The sequence below is a fragment of the Cheilinus undulatus genome, linkage group 6, assembly GCF_018320785.1.
Source record: "Cheilinus undulatus linkage group 6, ASM1832078v1, whole genome shotgun sequence".
Classification (NCBI taxonomy): Eukaryota; Metazoa; Chordata; class Actinopteri; order Labriformes; family Labridae; genus Cheilinus; species Cheilinus undulatus.
In genome coordinates this window covers 23,199,931-23,220,727 of record NC_054870.1, presented here as the reverse complement: position 1 = coordinate 23,220,727, position 20,797 = coordinate 23,199,931, and the positions used below count along the sequence as shown (strand labels likewise).

The window sequence follows — 20,797 nt, the reverse complement described above, 5'->3', positions numbered from 1 at the left end:
TAAAATGTAATTTTGTTTTTTATTTTGGTCACCAAAGTTGTCCATTCCAGATATAATGCTGAATAACTTGAAGCAAACTTTGCTCTATAATTATTATTTCCATTTCTATTATTGCAACTGAAACTATAAGTGTGTGTTCTGTTATCTGCTAAGTGAAGATGTTTGCATTAGTGTTACTAGTGCTCTAAACCTTGGTACTATATCAACTGATTTGAACTACAAATTAGCCTAATGTGGTCTCTTTCACTAGTTTTGCTACTATAAACAATAAGATCAGATTTTCCTGTCTCCACTGAACATTCAAATGACAGAGGATTCCCTCTGTTGCCATTATTGATTTCTTCAAGTCAGGAAATATGTTTGAGTATTAGTAATATAAATATTGAAGAGCTTAAAACATGACTACATTGGAAAAAGAGGCTCAGCATGCTTGTGGTTGGCTTTATTGTAGGCCATTAGGTTGAGTGCATCAATTCCAACCAGACACACAATCTCTCCTTTCATCTCCTGGTCTTTCTTTTTAACACACACACTCAAGCACAGCCTCACACTCCCACAAACAGAGTGAGTGCGTGAGACAAAGACGGAGGGACAGCAGACGCTCTCTATTGCCCCAATAAAAGTCATTAGGTTGAGGAAATGGGGGTGGTGATGGTGAGAGGTTGTGTTGTGGTTGTTGTTTTGCGGTTCAAGGTTCACTAACAGCCTTGGACTCAGTGTGTTTCTGTTGTCTGGTCCTGAAGTGTTCAAAGTCTGGGTCAGAACTCCACAGTAAAGAGTGCACAAAAGCTTTTTAATAATACTTTAAGAAATACTTATCAATTAGGTGTTTAATCTATTTAATTGATAAATCATTGCATCCCTTGTTTATAGCATAAGGGGCACACTGAAATTCATTGACATTTATGTGTCAAAATGCACTAAAATCACTGCTTTTAACTCGGTGATTTAATAAAACATGGAGACACTGTATTAGCACCAAACACAAAAATGAAACAACTTAACTTCTATTTCAAATTACTTTCAACATGCAACACTCATGTATTGGGTTTTGTTTCATTTTATTTTATCCACCTTACACTAGTGAGGTCAGACTTCACCTGAACCCTTAATGTCCCCTAAACAACTGAGCCTAATAGACTAAAAGACCATTAAAAGTATTGAAGGCTTATTACAAACTTACAGTACAAATTTATCACAACAGGTTTTCAAATCAAATGAAAAATTAAACACTCAAAATCTTACAAAATATACAGAACAAATCCCCTTAGAAATTGCATCAAATATTCAGGAACTTTCTTGAAGTGTAAAAACATTAAGGGATAATCCATGAATATATAGAAATCAGTGACATACTGTGTCAATGCAGGAATAACCGTACAAATAAGTCAAATGAAATCATGAGTCGTTGATTGCAGTGTGTCACATGGTAATTCCCTACAAGTTCTGAAAAGCAAAGAAAACAAGTACTATCAAATCATTGTTTAGAATTAATACAAACAATTGGCAATGATATGAAGACCATTTATCACAACATCAGAATATTCATTGATTGTCTGTGCTTACTTGAAACATTTCCATGTTAATATTCAGGGTGGATATTAGTCTTTGAGACTTAGTTAAAAGTTTTTAACCTTTACCACATTGTTACACACAATTAGATTGTCAGCAGTGCAAGTCAACATCCTGTGTATTTGATATATCTCTACTGATTTTTTTTCACTGAAAAACAAAGAAAAGAAAAAAACAGAAGGGTTCATGTCTTTACTGTTACTACATGACATCACATGGACCTCAGGTTCAAGTGAGGAAAAGAGTGACTCAGATTCTTTCTCATAAAAAGTCAAGACAAGAAAGAGTGAAAAAAATAGTCATAAGATGTTTTGGCCTTGTGACACATGAGAAAATCATGGGGCTGTGACCTGGGCCTTAGGGTTCAACATTTGGTGACCGTCTTTGTTTAGCGTGTGTGCAGAGGTGTCCCAGTCCGTGCACATTAAAGGGAAGGCGGTGTATTTTTTATCTCTCTCAACCATTCATCCATCAGAACAGAGTGTACCCAGTGTAGTACTGCAGTCTCTCTGTTTTCAGTTTCTTCTCTTTCATTCTTCTGTTCTGGAACCAGATTTTCACCTGTCTGCATATGATCAAGAAGAAGAAAAGTATGTTAAACTAGGGTTGTCAAAAAATTAAAGTTTTTAATCACAATTAATCTCTGAATTTCTGTAGCTAATTGCACCTTTTTTCACATTTTAAAATTCAACTGTTCTGCATTTTAAACTGTTTTTGTGTCATTTTATATTTTTCTTCTGTCTTAAACTTAGGGTGATTGACTTTCTCCTCATGTACAGACCTTCTTTTATTAGTAGATCAAACATTTTAACATGAACTTTACAGCGGAAAAAGGAACTTGTTATGGACTGAAAATGAAATAAGAGAAAATTGAAAAGGTTCAGATGATTTTGACTCGTCTAGCTGTCTAAAAATTTTTAGAGTAAAATGAAACATTAAGGAGCAGTGCTGGATTCATTTTATATCACTGTGGCTGCAGGGAGAGGCAGACATGCCTTAACCAAAGTGTACTGAAAGGTACAGTAAAGCATGCGATTAAAAAAACTGCACTAGTTGTGGACCTTGATTAATCATGATTAACTCAATTAATCTTAACAGCCCTAGTTAAATCCTTTTGTTTGAAACAAAAAAAGAAAAGCAGAATTACCATAAATAATAACTGGACATAAATTGTAAAATAGGCATCTAAAGAATTAATGCCATTTATCTTTCGAGATTATTTTTGTTTTAACTTGTGAGATGAAGGTAAGCCTATTCACCAAAAGGGTTTGTGTAATTAGCCTACGGAAAACGTCGCCAAATAAAAAAAATCTAGCAACCGATGGAAAACAGCAAAAACATGACTGGATGATGGGAAATAGTTCTTTAAGATTAAACGGTGCATATAATTTCAAGGCAAGGTGTATTTCAATAGTACAAGTGGGGACGATTTTTCCTAGTATTATTTGTTTCAGTCAGTATTGCACAGTATTGCATGTGTTTATCCTATATGTCTCGTATTTGTTCAAAGCCTAAAGAAAGTCTTAGATTATTTCCTCCTCTCTGTTATCAGATATCACTTTACTTGGATATATGCCTGCGCACCTTTCCGTCAGAGTCAGCAGTCGGGCCAGCTGCAGGCGCCTGTCCTTGTTGATGTAGATGTTACAGAGAAAGGCTCTCTCCAGCTCCCTGATTTGATGCTTGGAATAAGGACACCGCTTCTTTCTCTTCACACGGGGCTCTGCAGAGAGATAGGGAGAAAACATGATGATGACTAGTCACCTGAGGAGTAATTTAACATGTAAAGTCAAGGTCACCTCAGCGAGACAGTTTCTTTCAGCTTATTTGAAAACGTAAACAATGCCTTCCTTTTCGTAGGTTATGTGGCCGCTTTTTCTTCCGTCTGCAGGAGCTGTTTGACTGGGAAAAAGAGCGCATTAAAACCTCTAGTCTACTTTTAAATTCCAGGCGAATCTCTGAAATTAGCTAGCCTGCCTGTTTCCTAATGCGGATCAAGCCAATCTTGCTTAGTTCTAGCTACGTAACTTTTATTAGGCTACAGGCTTCAGCCTACAGCAACCTGTGTCAATTTATTCTAAGGTCCATTTGTTAATGGTCTACATTTAAGGCCTATATAGCCTATAAAAGTTTAGCTTTTTCAATATTTATTCACAAACCTAATATGATCTAAGCTAGCTAGCCTACAGTAGGCTGTATTAATTTTGGGTCACAATAAACAGCATAAAGCCGTTTAAGAATCAAAAAGCAGTACCCTATTGTAAGAGTTTATAAGAGGGTATTTAGCCCCTCATGCGCCATGTTTTGCCAGAAAGGGTATACAGTTTAAATGACAAGTCTTGACTGCACAGTCAGGGCCTGTTCAACCTTATGTCATAATATTTTGTCTCTTTGAACGGCGTACGGTAAATTGTAGGCCAACATAGGCTATTAATCTTTAGTGAGCCCATCAGCAGGAAACTACGGTCGAGTTTCTGAAGTCTCGAGTTACATTTTGTTTATTGTAAGCTAGTAAGTTAGTTACTCACCCGGTTCATGACTATTATCTCCTGCACTCCCGCTGGACATCGGCGCTCCCTCCTTGTCCTCCTTCCCCAGCTGTAGAGACTCTGACCCCGCCTTCACCTCGCTGCTCTCAGCGCTGTCACAGCTCGTCCACTCGGCCTTAGGCGCTTCATTCTCTCTTTGATCAGTCTGGGATTTCGCATCCCCACCATCTTGATCGTAAACCGGTGGGAGGATGCTGCCCCGTGCTGCGGGGAAGAGGAGCTGTGAGTCCGGGTTGAACGCGGAGTATCTGCCGGGGAAAGGCAGCGGCTCGCTGGGGAAACGGGGAGCAGGCGCTCCGTAGAGAAAGCACTCCTTACCGGGGCTGAAAATAGTCTCTGGCGGAGGCTGTAAACCGTCGTGATAAACAGTTTCCCCTTTAAAAGTGAGGCAGGGTGTCTGTGGGGAGGTGACAGGACTGCTCTCCTGGTAGAAGGTCCATTTCCACGGAGGAAGAGGAGGCGGAGGAGGATAGTGCTGCCGAGGCTCGTGGTAGCAGTAGCCCGGGTAATCCGTGCCAGTCTCCGCTGAAAATGATGCCGCGATGGAGCCAAAGTCCGACTTTGACGGATAGGTGCAGCTTGGTAAATACATGGAAACAATGAACTACCGTATAATGAAACTTAAAGACCAATGATAAAACAAAACTAGAAATGGTCATAAGCAGGAGCAGATGGTTTTAAGTTTCTCTTTTAACATGGGAGTCTTAAAACTGTAGGCTAGGCCGCAGTGTATTTTGAAAATAATTATTATAGCCTAATAAAAAATAAGAACTTGATTTAAACCTAACATCCTGACCTATGCCCAAAAAGTTGCAAACAAGTCGCAGAAATCTGATAGGCTTGTATAAATACGATAGTCCTCAAGTGATGCCCACATGTCTCCATCATCCCCCGGACCACAATGAAAGCAGGAAAGAGAGGAAACATATCTTTGACCTTGAGCCTGCCCAAACTGGGTCTGCAGAGTATAATTAACTAAACATACAGGCTGCTTTTTTTTGCCATGAGGCCAGCCCCAAACACACACTCACACGTACATGAACGTACATCCTTTTATGGCCTTTGCATAAAACATAAATTAATTGTAAGGAGGTGACAGAAATTTAAAGCATACACGCCAGGCTCTGCCTTGTGTATGTCATAAAAAAGAGAGAAAATAGTCCCTTTATGCTCATGTTGATCCGCTATAGGCTGTACGCATCTGCGGGTCATGCGATTGCCTGGATTATTATTTCTTGTAAAGCAATAACAGATGTTCAAAGATAGTTCCTGGAATTTTATTGAAAGATGCACACAAACAAGTCTTACAGGGCTTTAGAGAGCATTGAGGGCAATCCAGAGAGAGAGGGGTGACGATGGACTGATATATGGAGTTAAAACATTTTTTTGCTCCTTTGCGAACCTCATTTTCTGTATGTATTTAAACTATACAGTCTGAATAGATGGAAATATACTTACTGAGTTTAAACATCACATTATGGCTAAGAAATAGGCCATTGGTAAATAATAATAATATTTGCAGCTTTCCAAACCAAGGATACAGTAGTCCCATCTACTTCACTGAAAGTGGCTTCAAGGAACAAATATGATGTGAAATATGACATATATAAGGAAAATAATCGTTCACAGTAGGTTTATTTTAGGGTTCTATTAATATGCTGATAATGATAGCATTTGACATCTTCTAGTTGTCTTTATTCAAACAATTACTTTAAAATGAATTAGCTCTTATCCTTTGGCCTTTGCTTATACAACAATCACATTCATTTAGGGGCCGGACATTCAAATACACTAAAATAAATGAACACTTGGGTGTGATTAACACGCTTTGGTTTAAAATAATGTTTAACATGTTTATATTCTTTCAACCATAAGGGGATGAATCAGATATTTTGGCCACATGTTGGGGGTTGTCATGTCATCCATGAAAAGCCGTTTATCGTTCATCCTATTTGCTTAATATTGGCTGACTGGTGGATGTCTAAGAAATGGATGTTAAAACTGATAAAACTGTTTCAATCTCAGTTGCTTTTGAGGGTTTTTTTTTAACTAGATGTAGGTGTTTAAAGAAAAAAAGACATGCTTAACAAACAACATGTGTTTTCCTCTGCATATTTTCTAGGTTTCATAATCTTCCAAAGGACAGATGGAAAGCTGTGGGGAGCCTGATGTGGCCATTGGCACCCAGCTCATGATCACCGCTGTATAACATCGCACTTACGGTAACTGATATGCAGCTCAACCTTACCAATTTAGCACAAAAGTGTTTCCCCTTGAATTTAACAAGATAATATAAAATTCATGTCTGGATTTCTTTTTGCATCGTGGTCACGACAAATAACTCAGTGATAACCTACTCTCACTGATACTGATTGAAATACAAACTTTCCAGATCTTTATCCTGTTGGCTGTAGACCACCAAACATTATACCAAATGAACACATATACTTTTTCAGTGTTAAATATTAGCAACCTATTGTTACAGCTATTAAAAATACATGTCGTCTTGTCACTCAGGAAGTAGAGTCAGTATGTTCCCGGAGGTGTGCCCGAAGGGGTGGTAAGGGTCGGCATAATCTTTAAAATGAATTGATATCCATTGGTCCTGGCCACTGCTAAACCTCAGGAAGCTACACTACATTTCAGTATGTTGGACTAACATCAGCTCAATTGAAGCTGTAACAGTCATCAATTCAATCCAGTCCTTATAGTTGGGTGTGCTTGTATTTCCAGTTTTTCAGTACAACTCTGGTTGCATTAAGAAAGCCTGCAAGGGCTAAACCAGCTTGTGATTTTTAGAGTCCATCTGGAAGAAGAGATTTGTCTCCTGGCAAGGCAAGGATGGTGGTATGCTGGGCAACCCTTGCTCTCACCACTCCTTGATTCCCTAAAACACTAAGACCAAAATAGGGAAACCAGTGGGCAATCCCACATAAAAGATGAACAATTTCCCATGGAGCCTTTGTATTTCTAACACTTATTACTTTCAATTAGACCAAGCTTTTATACCTGACTGGAGTCCAATAGTATATGTGAATTATTTTATAATGCATGAGTTTATTTTTACAGTCCCTTGCTGGCCAACTCATTTTTATGGACTGTATTTACCCACACCTGTTCTTCACACTTAATTCCAAGTCCCTTTGCCTGATCATCTTCAGACTTTCACTTATATCCTACAAAGCATTTGCTGCCATCTTGTAAATTACAGAAGAGGATTTTACAGTCTTTGTAAAACTCATCCTGTCCTGGACTGTAACCCGAAGACTGCACACAAATCTGTTGTTGCAGGTGTTTCCAAAAGTCCTACTTATATTACTTATATTACAACTCAATCCCTTAAAAATAATGTAATGTGTGAAATAAACAAAGAAAGCATGAGATAAAATTGACTCATGTATTCATGCACAACTACATACATCCAAGCAAACAGAAACACCTACATACAGTACATGCATGCATAAGCATATATGCATTGATAGATATGAAATATATTAGATACATAGCAACAAACAGTTCATGGAAAATCATTGACCAAGACATTTTATCTAAAATACCTATATTAGTGTTTGTATTGGAACCACATTAAGGATTATCACAAGTCCATGCTTTTTAGAAGTAATGCTTCAGTGTAATCAATAAAGGATGGACAAATTGGATCAAATACATTATGTTTGATGTTAAGAACGTACGCACGTTTTTCCTAATGGGATTCTGTTTGACATTCATCTTAATACAGAGAGGGAAAAATCAACTTCCAGTTAAATGCAGTGCATTTTCTAGAAACAGCTAAAGCTATGTCAGTTCATATTGTTTAACTTTAATTCAGATTTGTGTTTCCTAGAAGGCATTTCCGTGTTCTGTCTTTTAGCTCTGTTTTAATTGCAAGATTTTCCTAAATGGATGAGTTACCTTGTTTTTGGAGATTGGCCATGTATACTTTATTTTTTGTGATTGGTAAAGTAATGGATAAAAGTCTCAGTCAGGAGGAGAAACTAATGGTTTTTGACACAGAACCTCAATATAAAAGTGTATATGACTTGTCTATCTCTATCCAGTCTAAATGTGGACCACTGTCTGCTGCCTGATCCCGCCTAAGCTAACTGGGCTGCTTTAAGTACACTGCACATTTGTATATCTTCAATTATAAAGCCATGCTGGACACAATTACAGACACCTTCTCTTCATTTTATTCTTGAACAACAGGGTCCACAACCTTTGTTCAGAATGTAGTTTGTCACTGTGAAAGTCTGAACCAAGCTGGGAAATAAATATTTTACATTTTCTGCATCTTTTGCCTGGAATAATTTATAGGCTGATTTTAATCTGAGACACACGTTAAAGTAAAAATCCAGGCTTTCTTTGTATGCAAATGCCTTATTTTACTAACATATTGATGTAATATGAGAGTTTTGGTTATTTATTTTTTTTGTTAGTGAAACATTGTGTGTTATTCTTGGCAAGATCGCCTCAGAAATAGAAATCTATAGAACTAGACTGGCAAAATCAAGTTTAAAAAAACACTCTCCTTAGATAATTGACATCTAGTTGCTTTATACTCATCATAGAGATCTGACAGTACATAGCAGACAGTAGTAGCTGAGCAGAAGTCTATAGTTTATATGTGGTCATGTCCTTATAAAGCTCAACATCACAGCTCTGGAATAAAAGTCCCTGTACTGGATGGGATTTTCCCATTTAATGCTCAATAAAATATGTTTCTTATCAAAGGTAATTGTCTATTTCATGCATTCATTCATCATGAGAACATCTCACTGAGCACACCAAAGTGTTCTTCTCATGTAGGGATCATTCACTTTCTCATGTGGGGATCATTCTCTTACAGCCCAGAGATATATTTTTAATGCTGATGTTGTACAGAGAGCATGTATTACTTTAATTCCTCTTTCTTTCAACAGCATGTATAGTAAGCACTACTGATGATCTGCTTAAATGCATGCTGTCACACACGCAGTCTTAACACATGCAAACTGACATAGGCTCAAGTACCAACATTGATGAAACATAAGATGTAGAGGAACAATAACGGCATAGGGGAGCTGCTGCAAAGTATTTAGAGACCAACGGCTGATAAACATGAGCTCAGGGCTTTGACTAAGCACCCAAAATCAAAGCCCCGGTAATGAACTACCAACCAAACTCCAAAGGAGGTATTCTCCACCTTGTAGCCTACAGTAATGACAAGCTCATGATCATAATTAGGGAAAAGGAAGGCATGAGAACAAAGAAAATAGACCTTCACAGTCGTCACACTGGTTATCAGTGTTTCGTGTCCAGAGCAGCCACAACACAACTAACTTTGGCATAATGTGGAGGATATTTTCTGCATATATGATTTGTACTGCACTAATATCAAACCCATTTCCCACACTGGACATTTGGACTCTAGAGGTGTAAAAGATTTTTTTTCCCTCACTAGCAAGATTGTTTTAAAAGTAGCTATGTTTTTTTCTGTTTGCTAATTATGAGTTGGATAGTTTTATATCATGTGTAAAGACTTCTAAATGTTCTGTAAACCTGAAATACAACATGCAGCTAAATATGGACCACAAACGTGGGCAGAGCACTTTAGAAATATTTTAAATTCATAACAACGCCTGACTTATGCTTGACTACTTTTGACTTGTTTGACCTAGTGATTGCATGACAAAAGAGGCTCTGGCTTTATGTTTACATTTTTATTACTCTCATAAACATAAGGAAAGCATTTACAACTAAATTGCAGTCAGCTTTTAAAGACATGCAATGAAATATCTGAATTATCAGCTGTATTGGCCTTGTTTCAATCACTGCACCAAGTTAATAGCAATGATGCAGGAATAGATTATCTAACATGTCATGTAATGTTGAAGAAAGAATTTTAAAGAATGATGTGTTTAATGTTTATCTGATTTACACATTTATGTTGTGTATATTAACCCTTTATGGGGCAAAGACTCATATGGTCACTTTGATCCCCCCAACTCTCTGTGATACAGGAGAACCAGAATGATTTTTCTCAACAAATCAGTGGAGATCAGTCAAAATCAAAGAAAGTGACATCAAACCATCTAACCAATCAGTAGTGGCCCAGAGCATGTCAAACTTCCTGTTCCCTCCAGAACTCACATAATGCAGTTTAACAACTCCTTTGTCCACACACAATAATCTTAACTAGTTTCATCAGCTCACTAGTTATACACTGATGAAACTCACACATTATAAAGGGGAGTAGTAGTGTTAAATGTCATGACAGGTTTTATTTGTGTAGGATTTCTAGCAATTACTGCATTACTACTGCAATTTTAGCATGAAAACTGGAGGAACAACTGCATAAAATGTTGTCTATATTAAGACATAGAGTCATTTCATCACAACCATACTAAGAATATTTTCTTTATTTATAACGTAGGACAATAGTACTCTATAGTGCTTTAAGATGTTGGCACAGGTTTGTAAAAAAAATAAAGAGTGATCCCAAGGTACATTTTTACCAATTTATTAAAATTTTCATGTATAAAAGTCGGTGTGATTTTTGGGCAGTTTTATAACCTTTACTCCTTACCTTTTTACTCATTTAATATTTGTGATGTGTCTGTTTTCTGGTGAAATTATAAAGAAAAATGCTTGTTACAAATACTAAATTATGTGAATATTTTGTATTTAGATAACTTAGTAACGTGCAAGTAAATACTCATACTCATTAACATTTTAATATACATTAACATTATTTCTTTCTTTCTCTCTCTCGCTCTCTGTGTGTGTGTGTGTGTGTGCGTGTGTGTGTGTATGTATCTATGCAGTCAGCTATTAAAGGCTTTCAATAAAATATCTGAATTATCTGTCACATATTGGCCTTGTTTTTATCACTTCACCAAGTTACTAATCATAATGCAGGAATAGATAATCTTACATGTTTTGGTAACTCAAGAATTTAAAAAAGCTGTGTTAAAGGCTATTTAGTGTTGAACTGTGTCTTTAATGCATAGGCAGGTGTCTGCTTCATCACTGCTGTACCTGAATATCTCAGTAGTTTCTTTTCAGAATGACTACTCCCTTTCTTGAAGATTTGTTTTACAGATAGTCTAATTTATAAAACTGTACAATAGCAGACGGGTGGTTTTGTTTTTTCTCCTAAACGTGGGCTATTGAACTTCAGACTTGCTGCAACCTTTTCCCTCCAACACTGATATAATATATAACTAAAGCAAAGTCAATGAACAAACCAGATGTGGACCTTAAATGTGCATCAATACAGTCTATCATTCATCACATGTCATAGGCAGATGGAAGTCTTTACAGATGGGCTCAGACAGGCTGCAGCAGGACCTCAGTAAATCCGCAGCAAGATCCAAACCTTAGCACTGTAAAGCGTATCCATTGAAGCTGCTGATTTAGTCTGATTCAAAGACTTTGACTATTAATGTTGTCTGAATGAAACATGTTAAAACAACATTTTGGCGTCATCTTGCATCACATTATAAACGTTATGTCCTCTGGCGTTGTCTTAGTGAGGAAAATAAAGGCCTGTGGGATAAGAATGGAGCACATCAGAATGACGCTGACGTTCATTCGCATCACAGTGATGCTCTCCGTGACTATGGCCTCACGTTTACTGTAAGCTTCCATCTGCACGCGCATAGTTGGATATGGTTGGTCGTATGTCCAAAAAATGTATAAAGGTGAGAAAACAGGGGAAAATACAGAAAATCGGATCATCTTTCCGTTTGACGAAGGTGTCAAACTGACGCTGCTCATCAGACAAGGTCATAGTCAAAGTAAAATCACGTGGTCTGTTCTGTTATTATGGGGTACTATATTATAATAAGCCTATTTAATCTGAAATGACGGGAGAATGGATCTCATACACACCCCAGCCCTCCAGCACTGACCTGACGACGAGAGAACGAGAAAGATGCGCGTCTTTTATTTTTCCAAACACTTTATATGTATTTTTTATTTAGCTAAATGTATTAAAAACATTTCAATAGCGCCCTGGCCTAGATGGGCCGCAGCAAAATTATCAAAGGTACACAAGGTACACACACTGAGCACAAAAACTATTACAGACACAAATCAGCTAAATCCAGGTCGCAATTAAGCCATGAGTCAAAACATGCACAACCTTCTGCGTCTTCCTCCAACACCTTTGATCCACTTTGATGAAGATTCAACTCCTTAAACAACAGATTTTCCTGCAGAAGGTTCCAGGCTGCAGGAGCAGCGTACCCGGAACTCTTTTTACTCGTTTAAGACACACTTTGGGCACAGAGAGCGTGCAGCACTTTAAACAGAAATATAATAGAAAAAGATTGAGCATTTCCTTGCAAATAAGGATATGACGGTGACGTGTGGTCGATGAAGGCCACCCAACTGGATCATACAGAAGACAATGGTGGACTTCAGACTGGTAATGAACCTCAGTGCCCCGTTATAAACAGTATCCAAAAATTCAAGGCATAGAGAAGCATGCATATAAAATATCACCATGATTAATCAGAGGCATAAAATGGCAGAAACACGTGTTTTTCTTAGTAGTTCATGTAAATTAAAACTTATTCAGAAAATAAAGCCCCTGTTCCAGCTTTGACTTCAAGTCAAAAATTATGAATCAAGAATACAAGGTATTTACAAGATGATACAGACTCGATTACATCAGCCTTAGCACACTACAAGTGAAATAATATGGTACAAAATAAAACTACAGTATTAATAACTTCCTTAAAGTTGCCCTGGATATTTTAAAGAGATTTCCGCGCAGGTTTGGAGCAAACAGGCTTAAAGCAGACATTCAGGAAATTTAGAAGTCCCAAAATTCTTCGATAAATTAAATTAGACATGGCAATCATTGCGATTTTTAATCGATGACCAAACACTGAACCGTCTCTATTCTGTAAACCTGTAGCTCTGTAGCTCTGTTAAACCAGGTTTAGTTTGGATTATTTCCCCCATGATCGCTTGCTCCAGTCCTATAGTAAATAAAACCAGGTCACATGAAAAAATGTGTTTGATTTAGATTTGTGATTTTGAAGCTTTTTAAAAAGCGCTTTCATTAAATAGTACGATTTTTTTCCAACAAGACTAAAGGAATCCAGATGTTTCGATAGACAGCATGGTTATTCAAAGGCAAAGGCGCTGAGGAACATTCAGTAAAACATAATAATATCAAAATTACTCTGTAGTAATAATAATCAGGCCTGCTAATTAACAGAGGGAAATATTTAGTAGAATTTGCAGTATGTTAAAGGAAACATCTGGTTAATGAAAGCGATGGTGCAATCGAGGAAAAAAATATCAAAACGACAAAAAAAAGTTAAGGGCGGTATAAAACGAGTTGTGCATTTTCAGCATTAACTGTGTTTAGCTTAACACTGATCAATCTAGTTTTAATATAATAATCCGTTCTGACCTGGTTCTGTCTGTCAAAGATCTCGGTATAAAAATCCAGACAAACTTCACGCGCTGTGCGTCCTCACATACATCCGTCCTAAAGCAGGTGTCTGCAGTGTTAATTTGACGGACACAAACTGACTGCCAAGTCCAATAAACAGTTGAACCCCCCCAAGCAAAGTGTCTTTGAACCATGTGCTGATCACTCAAATGTTCAGTCAACAAAAGCAGCAAATGGTGACGAGCAGGAGGCCTTTCATCCTGTCTGGGAAGGCCTTTGTGCATAGGACGCTGTTTAACCTCGACTTTGTAGCAGTCATGCCACAGCTGTCATGACGCACATACACGATAGGAATGGTTCTTTTTTTTACCAGAGAAAATGTGGAAAAATATCCAATATGCTCTGACCTTTCATGCACAAATTTTCGGTTGATTTTGGTTTCAGTTTTATTAATTTGTTTCCAAGCTGAAAATCAATCCCTGCTGAAATTACAGGAGTACAATACTATAAATGAATATTACCTTGATGTTTTAAGTGCTGATTGACAAATATATTGGAGTATTCCATTAGGGGCTTAGCTTTCATAATATGCATTTATGTTTTTGTTTGCCTGCTGCTTTTCAAAATCCCCCAAAAATAAGAAAAACAACACATCTCAATATTCACCTTCTTATTGTGGATTTTATTTGGTCAGACACATTTATATGATGTATTTACTGTTTGGTGTTCTGTGACTCCTCACCATCCATTCATTCATAGTGTGTGTTGTGTGTTTCAGAGTGACTGGGTGTGTACTTGTCTTAGTGAGGTGCTGGAGAATTGAAAAAAACAATCCCCGCTGTTCATTTTTATTCTGAGTGCTTAATTTATTAAGGGTTAATGAAACGGAAATAACTTCAGCATCAGGATAACTCATCAGCAATAATATACATCAACACACAACCTGGTGTGTGTGTGAGAGAGTGAGGCAGAAAGAAGAGAGTGAGAGAGGCAGAAAGAAGAGCGAGAGAGCGAGAGAGAGAGTTTTATTAGGCCCATAACTCTTGGGTCTCTAGAGGAAGCTGTAAGCATTAAAGCTGAAGGCCAAATCTGTGCACGCTGCAGCCTCATCTGCAGCAGCTCAGAGGAGACCTGGAGGAAAAAGCTGCTTAATTCTGGAGAGATCCCCAAACTGTTTACTACAATCTGATAACAGTGGAGCCATACAGACATGTATGTTTATAGGGGTTGTCCCTTTTTCAGCCATGCCAAACACAGAATGAGTCATTTTTACTCAATCAGTTTCACTGATTAGAAGGAACCCTGTGTATCAGTAAATAGACATCTTTGATGTTGTACAAAGAAACATACTTGATTTCTGCATTTTGAGAAAATCTGAAGAACTGATTTAAAATTTAGGCTGCCATTGTTTTGCAATGCACCCTGGGTAGTACAGTCAAATGGTCTGATTGCTCTTCTTCCTACTTTTTTCTGTTGTGTGTCCTCCTTTAAATCAGAGGTGTAGTGGTGCCTGCAGAAGGGGATATTCTCCTGATTTAACCTCCACATTTTTTAGGCTCTTACAGCAAAAGATAAACAGGCTGAGTTATGAGCAAAGACATGCCAGAACATCTTGCATATTTAGTTCACCTAAAATTGGCCTTTCATTACTCTGTTGCTCCCTTTGCCATCCTGGGATTCAGTTTTTTATGTGGTTATACTCTACAGGCAAGGCTGCCAATAAGGGGGGATTAGGGGAGAGCTTTCAGGGGCCCAGTCCAACTGGGGGCCCATGGAGGTCGGCAAAATCTTGGTCCACTGTAAAGTTAATCTGTGATACCCATAATTTATGTTTAACCTGAATAATAACAACTCTTAGCAAAGCAACAAATTTGATTTTATTGATGTAGTACAATATAGCCTTTACAGAAATGTGAACCCTTAAAAAAAGAAAAAGAGAAACAGAATGGTAATGTTAGCCATGTGGATTAGTACACTGGACTAAACCATGAGGAAAGTAATGTCAGATTTCATAGTTAGGTCATACTGTTGAAAGTGGCAAAATGGGCTACAAGTGGCAAAAAAAGGTTGAAAGAGGCAACAAGTTAGGTAAATGTGGCAAATGGACAAAAAGCAGCACAACTGGTTAAAGATGCCAAAAAGAAATGGCACAAATGGTTAGAAATACCCAAATTGGGCTAAAAGTAAAAAATGGGGCATAAAATGGGTCCAATGTGGTAAAAGAAAAGTGGCATCAATGGACAAAGTCAGGCAAAAATGGGTTAAAAGTAGGGGTGTAAGAAAATATCGATACACTGATAAATCATGATATTTCGCGGTGCAATACTGTATCAATATTTTAAAATGCAGTATATATATATTTTTAATTAATAATTTACTTTGTTGGTGCGGTAGTTTGTGGTGTAATTTCACTTCTAACTGCTAGTTAACGGCAGGTGCGGCCAGCTGGCAGCAAGCAGTTGACTGCTCTCCTGCCTTGACTCCTCTTCTCCTCTGCTTAGACAAAGAGATCACATGAGACTTCCAGTCTGAGCGAGCCAGTTGTTTGTGTCTACACAGCAGTGCAGCTCCTGCTGCATTCATAGCGGATATGTGGACTTTTGGCTTCCAAAACATTAAAGACAGTACAAACTTAGACAGGAGTCAAGTCATTTGTAAGATACGCCACGCCAGAGTGAAGTACTCGGACGACACGATGGACCCGACGACATAACAATAGCTTAGCGGCTAACAGCTAAGGTGAAATAAGCCTGATGAAGCTACCGCTGGTTTTTACTTATGCAACCATAAATACAGTCGATACTGTGTTTTATTTGTAAGGACCTGCGCCATGTAGTGAAGTTAGCAATGATGGCTTCTGTAATATGATCAAAACACTGGCCCATCACGTCATGTCCTCTTCTCGACACAGTCCTTCAGTCCTTAAAGCTGGACATGAGGATCAGCTTGTGTCCCATAGTCAACCCCCACAAGCACCTTGTCATTATGTAAAGACATACAAGCTGATGTACTGTGAAATATAAAAGATATGAGTACATTTACTCTATATTGGTTTATCTTTCCAATTTTCTCATAAGAATCCTGAAAGCATTTTAATTCACTACAAAAAATGGGAAAAATCCTCATTTTCAGATCACATGCAGGACCATTTATTTTATAATACACAATATAGCTTTTTATTTATAAACTATACATATAATTTTAATACATTTTTGTTGATAGATTTATTTTATTTTATTTTATTCATTAACTTAAAATTGCATAGTTTTGTATATATAACACACACACACACATTTACATACAAATATAGATAAATATAGCAATAAATTGCAATATATCGATATCGGCACCCATGTATTGGGATACGTATTGTATCGCCAGATTCTTGCTAATACACACCCCTAGTTAAAAGTATCACAAGGAAGTGGCAAAAACGGGTAAGCAGTGAGAATGGGTTGAATGTGACAAGACATTGGAAAAATGGGCAAAAAGCAGCAAATACGTGCTAAACATGGCAAAAAGAAGTGGCACAATTGGGCAAGAAGTAGAAAAAATTGGTTAACAGTGGCAGAAGGAGTGACAAAAATGGGTTCAAATTGGCAATAAAAAGTGTCAATAATGGGCAAGAAAAAGCAAAATTGGGTTAAAATTGGCAAAAATGGGCAGGAGGCACCAAAAGTGGAAATCATAAGTTAACTGTGATTAACCACAGTTTTTGGAAAGCTGAGTTCAATTTCACTGGCCACACCCAGGCCTGATTACCGCCAGATTTGTCGAATCAAAAAATCACTTAAATAGAAACTGTCAGACAAAATGAAGTAGGCTACAAGATCTCAAAAAGAAACGCATCATGTCATGAGCCAACGAAATTCAAGAAAAAGTGAAAAAAACAAAGCGATTGGAATCTATCAGTCTGGAAAAGGTTACAAAGCCATTTCCAAGGCTCTGGGACTCCAGCAAACCACAGTCAGAGCCATTATCCACAAATGGAAAAAAGGAACAGTGGTGAACCTTCCCAGGAGTGGTGGGCCAACCAAAATCACTCTGAGAGTCCAACCATGACTCATCCAGTAGGTCACAAAAGAACCTAGAACGACATCCGAAGACCTGTAGGCCTCACTGGCCTCAGTTAAGGTCAGAGTTCATGACTCAACCATAAGAAAGACACTGGGCAAAAATGGCATCATGGGAGAGCTCCAAGGCCAAAACCACTGCTGACCAAAAAGAGCACAAAGGCTCATCTCACATTTTCCAAGAAACATCTTGATGATCCCCAAGACTTTTGGAGAAATATTCTGTGGACTGACGAGACAAAAGTTGAACTTTTGGAAGGTTTGAGTCCCGTTACATTGGGCGTAAAATAACACAGCATTTGATAAAAAGAACATCATGCCAACAGTCAAACATGGTGGTGTCAGTGTGATGGTCAGGGGCTGCTTTGCTGCTTCAGGACCTGGACCACTCGCTGTGGTTGATGGAAAAATGAATTCTGCTGTCTACCAGAAAATCCTGAAGGTGAACGTCCGGCCATCAGTATGTGCCCTCAAGCTCAAGTGCTCTTGGGTTATGCAGCAGGACTACGACCCAAAATACACCTGCAAGTCCACCTCTCAATGGCTCAAGAAAAACTAAATTAAGGTTTTGGAATGGCCCAGTCAGGGTCCGGACTTAAATCCAACTGAGATGCTGCGGTGTGACCTTAAACAGCAGTTCATGCTGGAAAACCCTCCAATATGGCTGAGTTAAAGCAATTCTGTGAAGAAGAGTGGGTCAAAATTCCTCCACAGTGATGAGAAACACTCATCTCCCGTTATCGCAAACGCCTGATTTCAGTTATTGCTGCCAAGGGTGGCACAACAAGTTAATAGGTTCAGGGGGCAATTACTGGTTCACAAGGGGCCAGATAGGTTTGCCCCCCCCCCCCCCAAAAAAAAAAACTTAGATGATCATTCAAACACTGCATTTTCTATTTAGTTGGGTTGTCTTTGTTGTGAAATATAAAAATTGGTTTGATAATCCAAATCATTTAAGTGTGATAAATATGCAAAAAAAAGGAATCAGAAAGGGGGCAAATACTTTTTCACACCACTGTAGCTGTATTCCCTGCATTACACCAATGGCTAAAGACTTAAAAAAAAAAAAAAAAAAAAAAAAAGGATTTTAGCCAAAGTGCAGTTACTGAAGATGACAATAAAGAAGAAGTTACTGTAAAGTAGATGGAAGCGAATACCGTTTCAAAGATACGAGAAGAACCATACATCCATTTGACGACAATAGCCAGAGTGTACTGCACAGCAATGACAGCTTACTTGTGAATGTGAATTTATTCTTAAAATGTTCTTATCATGTAATATAGATCTATTGTGTTTCTTTTTCCAGCCTACATATAAAAGACACAAATGTTAATCCAATGTGAATCTTAATTTGCAGACTTCCCTTTAAGTGAATTTGGGGCAAAATAATATAAGTCTAAAAAAGAACAAAGATACTTTAGTTTTCTTGCTGATTTCCAGTTGTTGTCCTTGGGTGGATAAAGTCAATGGTAAAACAGACCAAAACAGTCATCCTCACATACACAAAAACACAAACACACATTCACAAATGCTTCACCTTTAATGCAAATGCATATTTGAGGTTGGAAGCCCCGCCGCATGTAAGGACAGCATGTGGTCTCAAAAAGCTGCAGAGTGCCTAGCCTTCAGCTGTCTGCACAGTGTAAAGGACTTCCTCTTCACAGTAACCAAAGGCTGTGGAAATTTCAGTGTTTCGCTGGCTAGAGAATTGTTACATTTTTGTTTTAGTCCACAAATACTGTTAATCTTACTGTAACCTCTTCATTTGGAGCATTTTCTTTTTCAGTTATTACTTATAACTCCATTTACTTTGAATGTAATTTATTTTTATCGGTGTAAAATGATTTATCTAATGACAACTTGTACGCATTTTTGTATGCACAATCTTCATGTTAACAGCACTTCAACAATCACCGTCCTATTTATGTAATTTTGCTTTCTCCTTGCTGTTGTGTCATTACTTGTGATTTTCCCCTTTTCCCTTTATTTCATAAAACAAGAAAAACTCAATGAACATATTGTTTAAAGAAATTAATTGAAATTGTATCCTTGTACATTGGTTACAAGTGAGTCAGAGTAGGCTTTTCTCTGTTCAACATGTCAGCCCATGTTAAATGCGGCAGACAGAAAAAAAAGAAAGTCCTTTTTAAATGATAAAAGTGCGACATCTAGTGGTAATACAAGAAGTTACACCCAGCGTCTACTTCTTTCGTCTTCAATGGATGAAGGATTAATATATAGGCTATATTTCATTTTAAATGTTATCCCTCGTCTACATTTTCAATGGCGAACTTTTCGTGGTTTAATTTGCCTGAATGTTGAGATTTTTTTTGATGACCTATGCACTGAATTGATGTTTGACTTTTATGGACATAAGTATTTTCTCTTTGATGTTTGGCTTTTGGGTCAAAGTCATTATCATTCAATCTTATTCAGTGACTGAATGCATCAATTGAGAGTTTACATTCTTTTATCAATAGATGAGTAGATAGATGAGTAAGCCTAAAGGTTGCATGACATCCTTATTTTACAGTCCATCTAAACACATGTCGTTTAAACAGTGTAGTAATGTTTTTGTCAAGACAACAGCTTTAAGACAGTTTAATCAAAATATCAATGAATAAAATACAATAAATAATTGGCCAATTTTTTTTATGTTTTTTTAATCAAATCTTCTTTTTCCACATATAACAAACAACATGAGAGCTATTACGCAACTGTAAAATACAACAATGTGTGGTAAACCATTAATGATACAAAATAACATTAAAATAATCTCTGGAAGACATGAAGTTAAAATAAATAGAATAAATACATAAATCTCTCAAATTGAGAAATTATGCATAATCTAATATCTATATTAGATCTTTCTTTATTTCTTTATATCAAGGAATACATTGCTAATGTTTCATTTTTCATTGAACGGGTGTTCTCCAAATACATTTTTGTTATTTACTTAAGAATACTATACTTTTTAATTCTCTATTGAGGGAGTTATAAAGGTACTGAAATTCAATCCAAAAAATGAGAAAATGATGGTTTGAAGCCTCAAAGTATTTGCTTGTGAAGAATTTTCCTTGTAAAGTAAAGTAGTTCACTTTAGACAGACTTTTTTACTTTTGTCATCATAATAACATCTTTCAAGGAAAAATATGTGAAATGTTAGCAGAAATGTATGACATACAATCTGGCCAATTTTGCATAGTTGCATT

General features: G+C 37.3%; 1 protein-coding gene across 1 annotated transcript; it reads right to left on the bottom strand.

Moving 5' to 3' along the window:
• Positions 1 to 1,134: 1,134 nt before the first annotated feature.
• Positions 1,135 to 4,713, bottom strand: LOC121511574 (homeobox protein Hox-D11b-like). Its single transcript, XM_041790332.1, has 3 exons — positions 4,101 to 4,713; positions 3,157 to 3,295; positions 1,135 to 2,137 (listed from the first exon to the last, which is right to left on the bottom strand). Exons 1-3 carry the CDS (start codon positions 4,711 to 4,713, stop codon positions 2,044 to 2,046), a joined length of 846 nt encoding a protein of 281 aa, XP_041646266.1. The 3' UTR covers positions 1,135 to 2,043.
• Between the last annotated feature and the right edge of the window lie 16,084 nt (positions 4,714 to 20,797).

Coding starts and splice junctions, on each gene's coding strand:
- LOC121511574 (XM_041790332.1), bottom strand. CDS start 4,713: ATGTATTTACCAAGCTGCACCTATCCGTCAAAGTCGGACTTTGGCTCC. Junction 3,296..4,100: donor AGATAATAGTCATGAACCGG/GTGAGTAACTAA, acceptor ATCTCTCTGCAG/AGCCCCGTGTGAAGAGAAAG. Junction 2,138..3,156: donor CTGCTGACTCTGACGGAAAG/GTGCGCAGGCAT, acceptor GATCATATGCAG/ACAGGTGAAAATCTGGTTCC.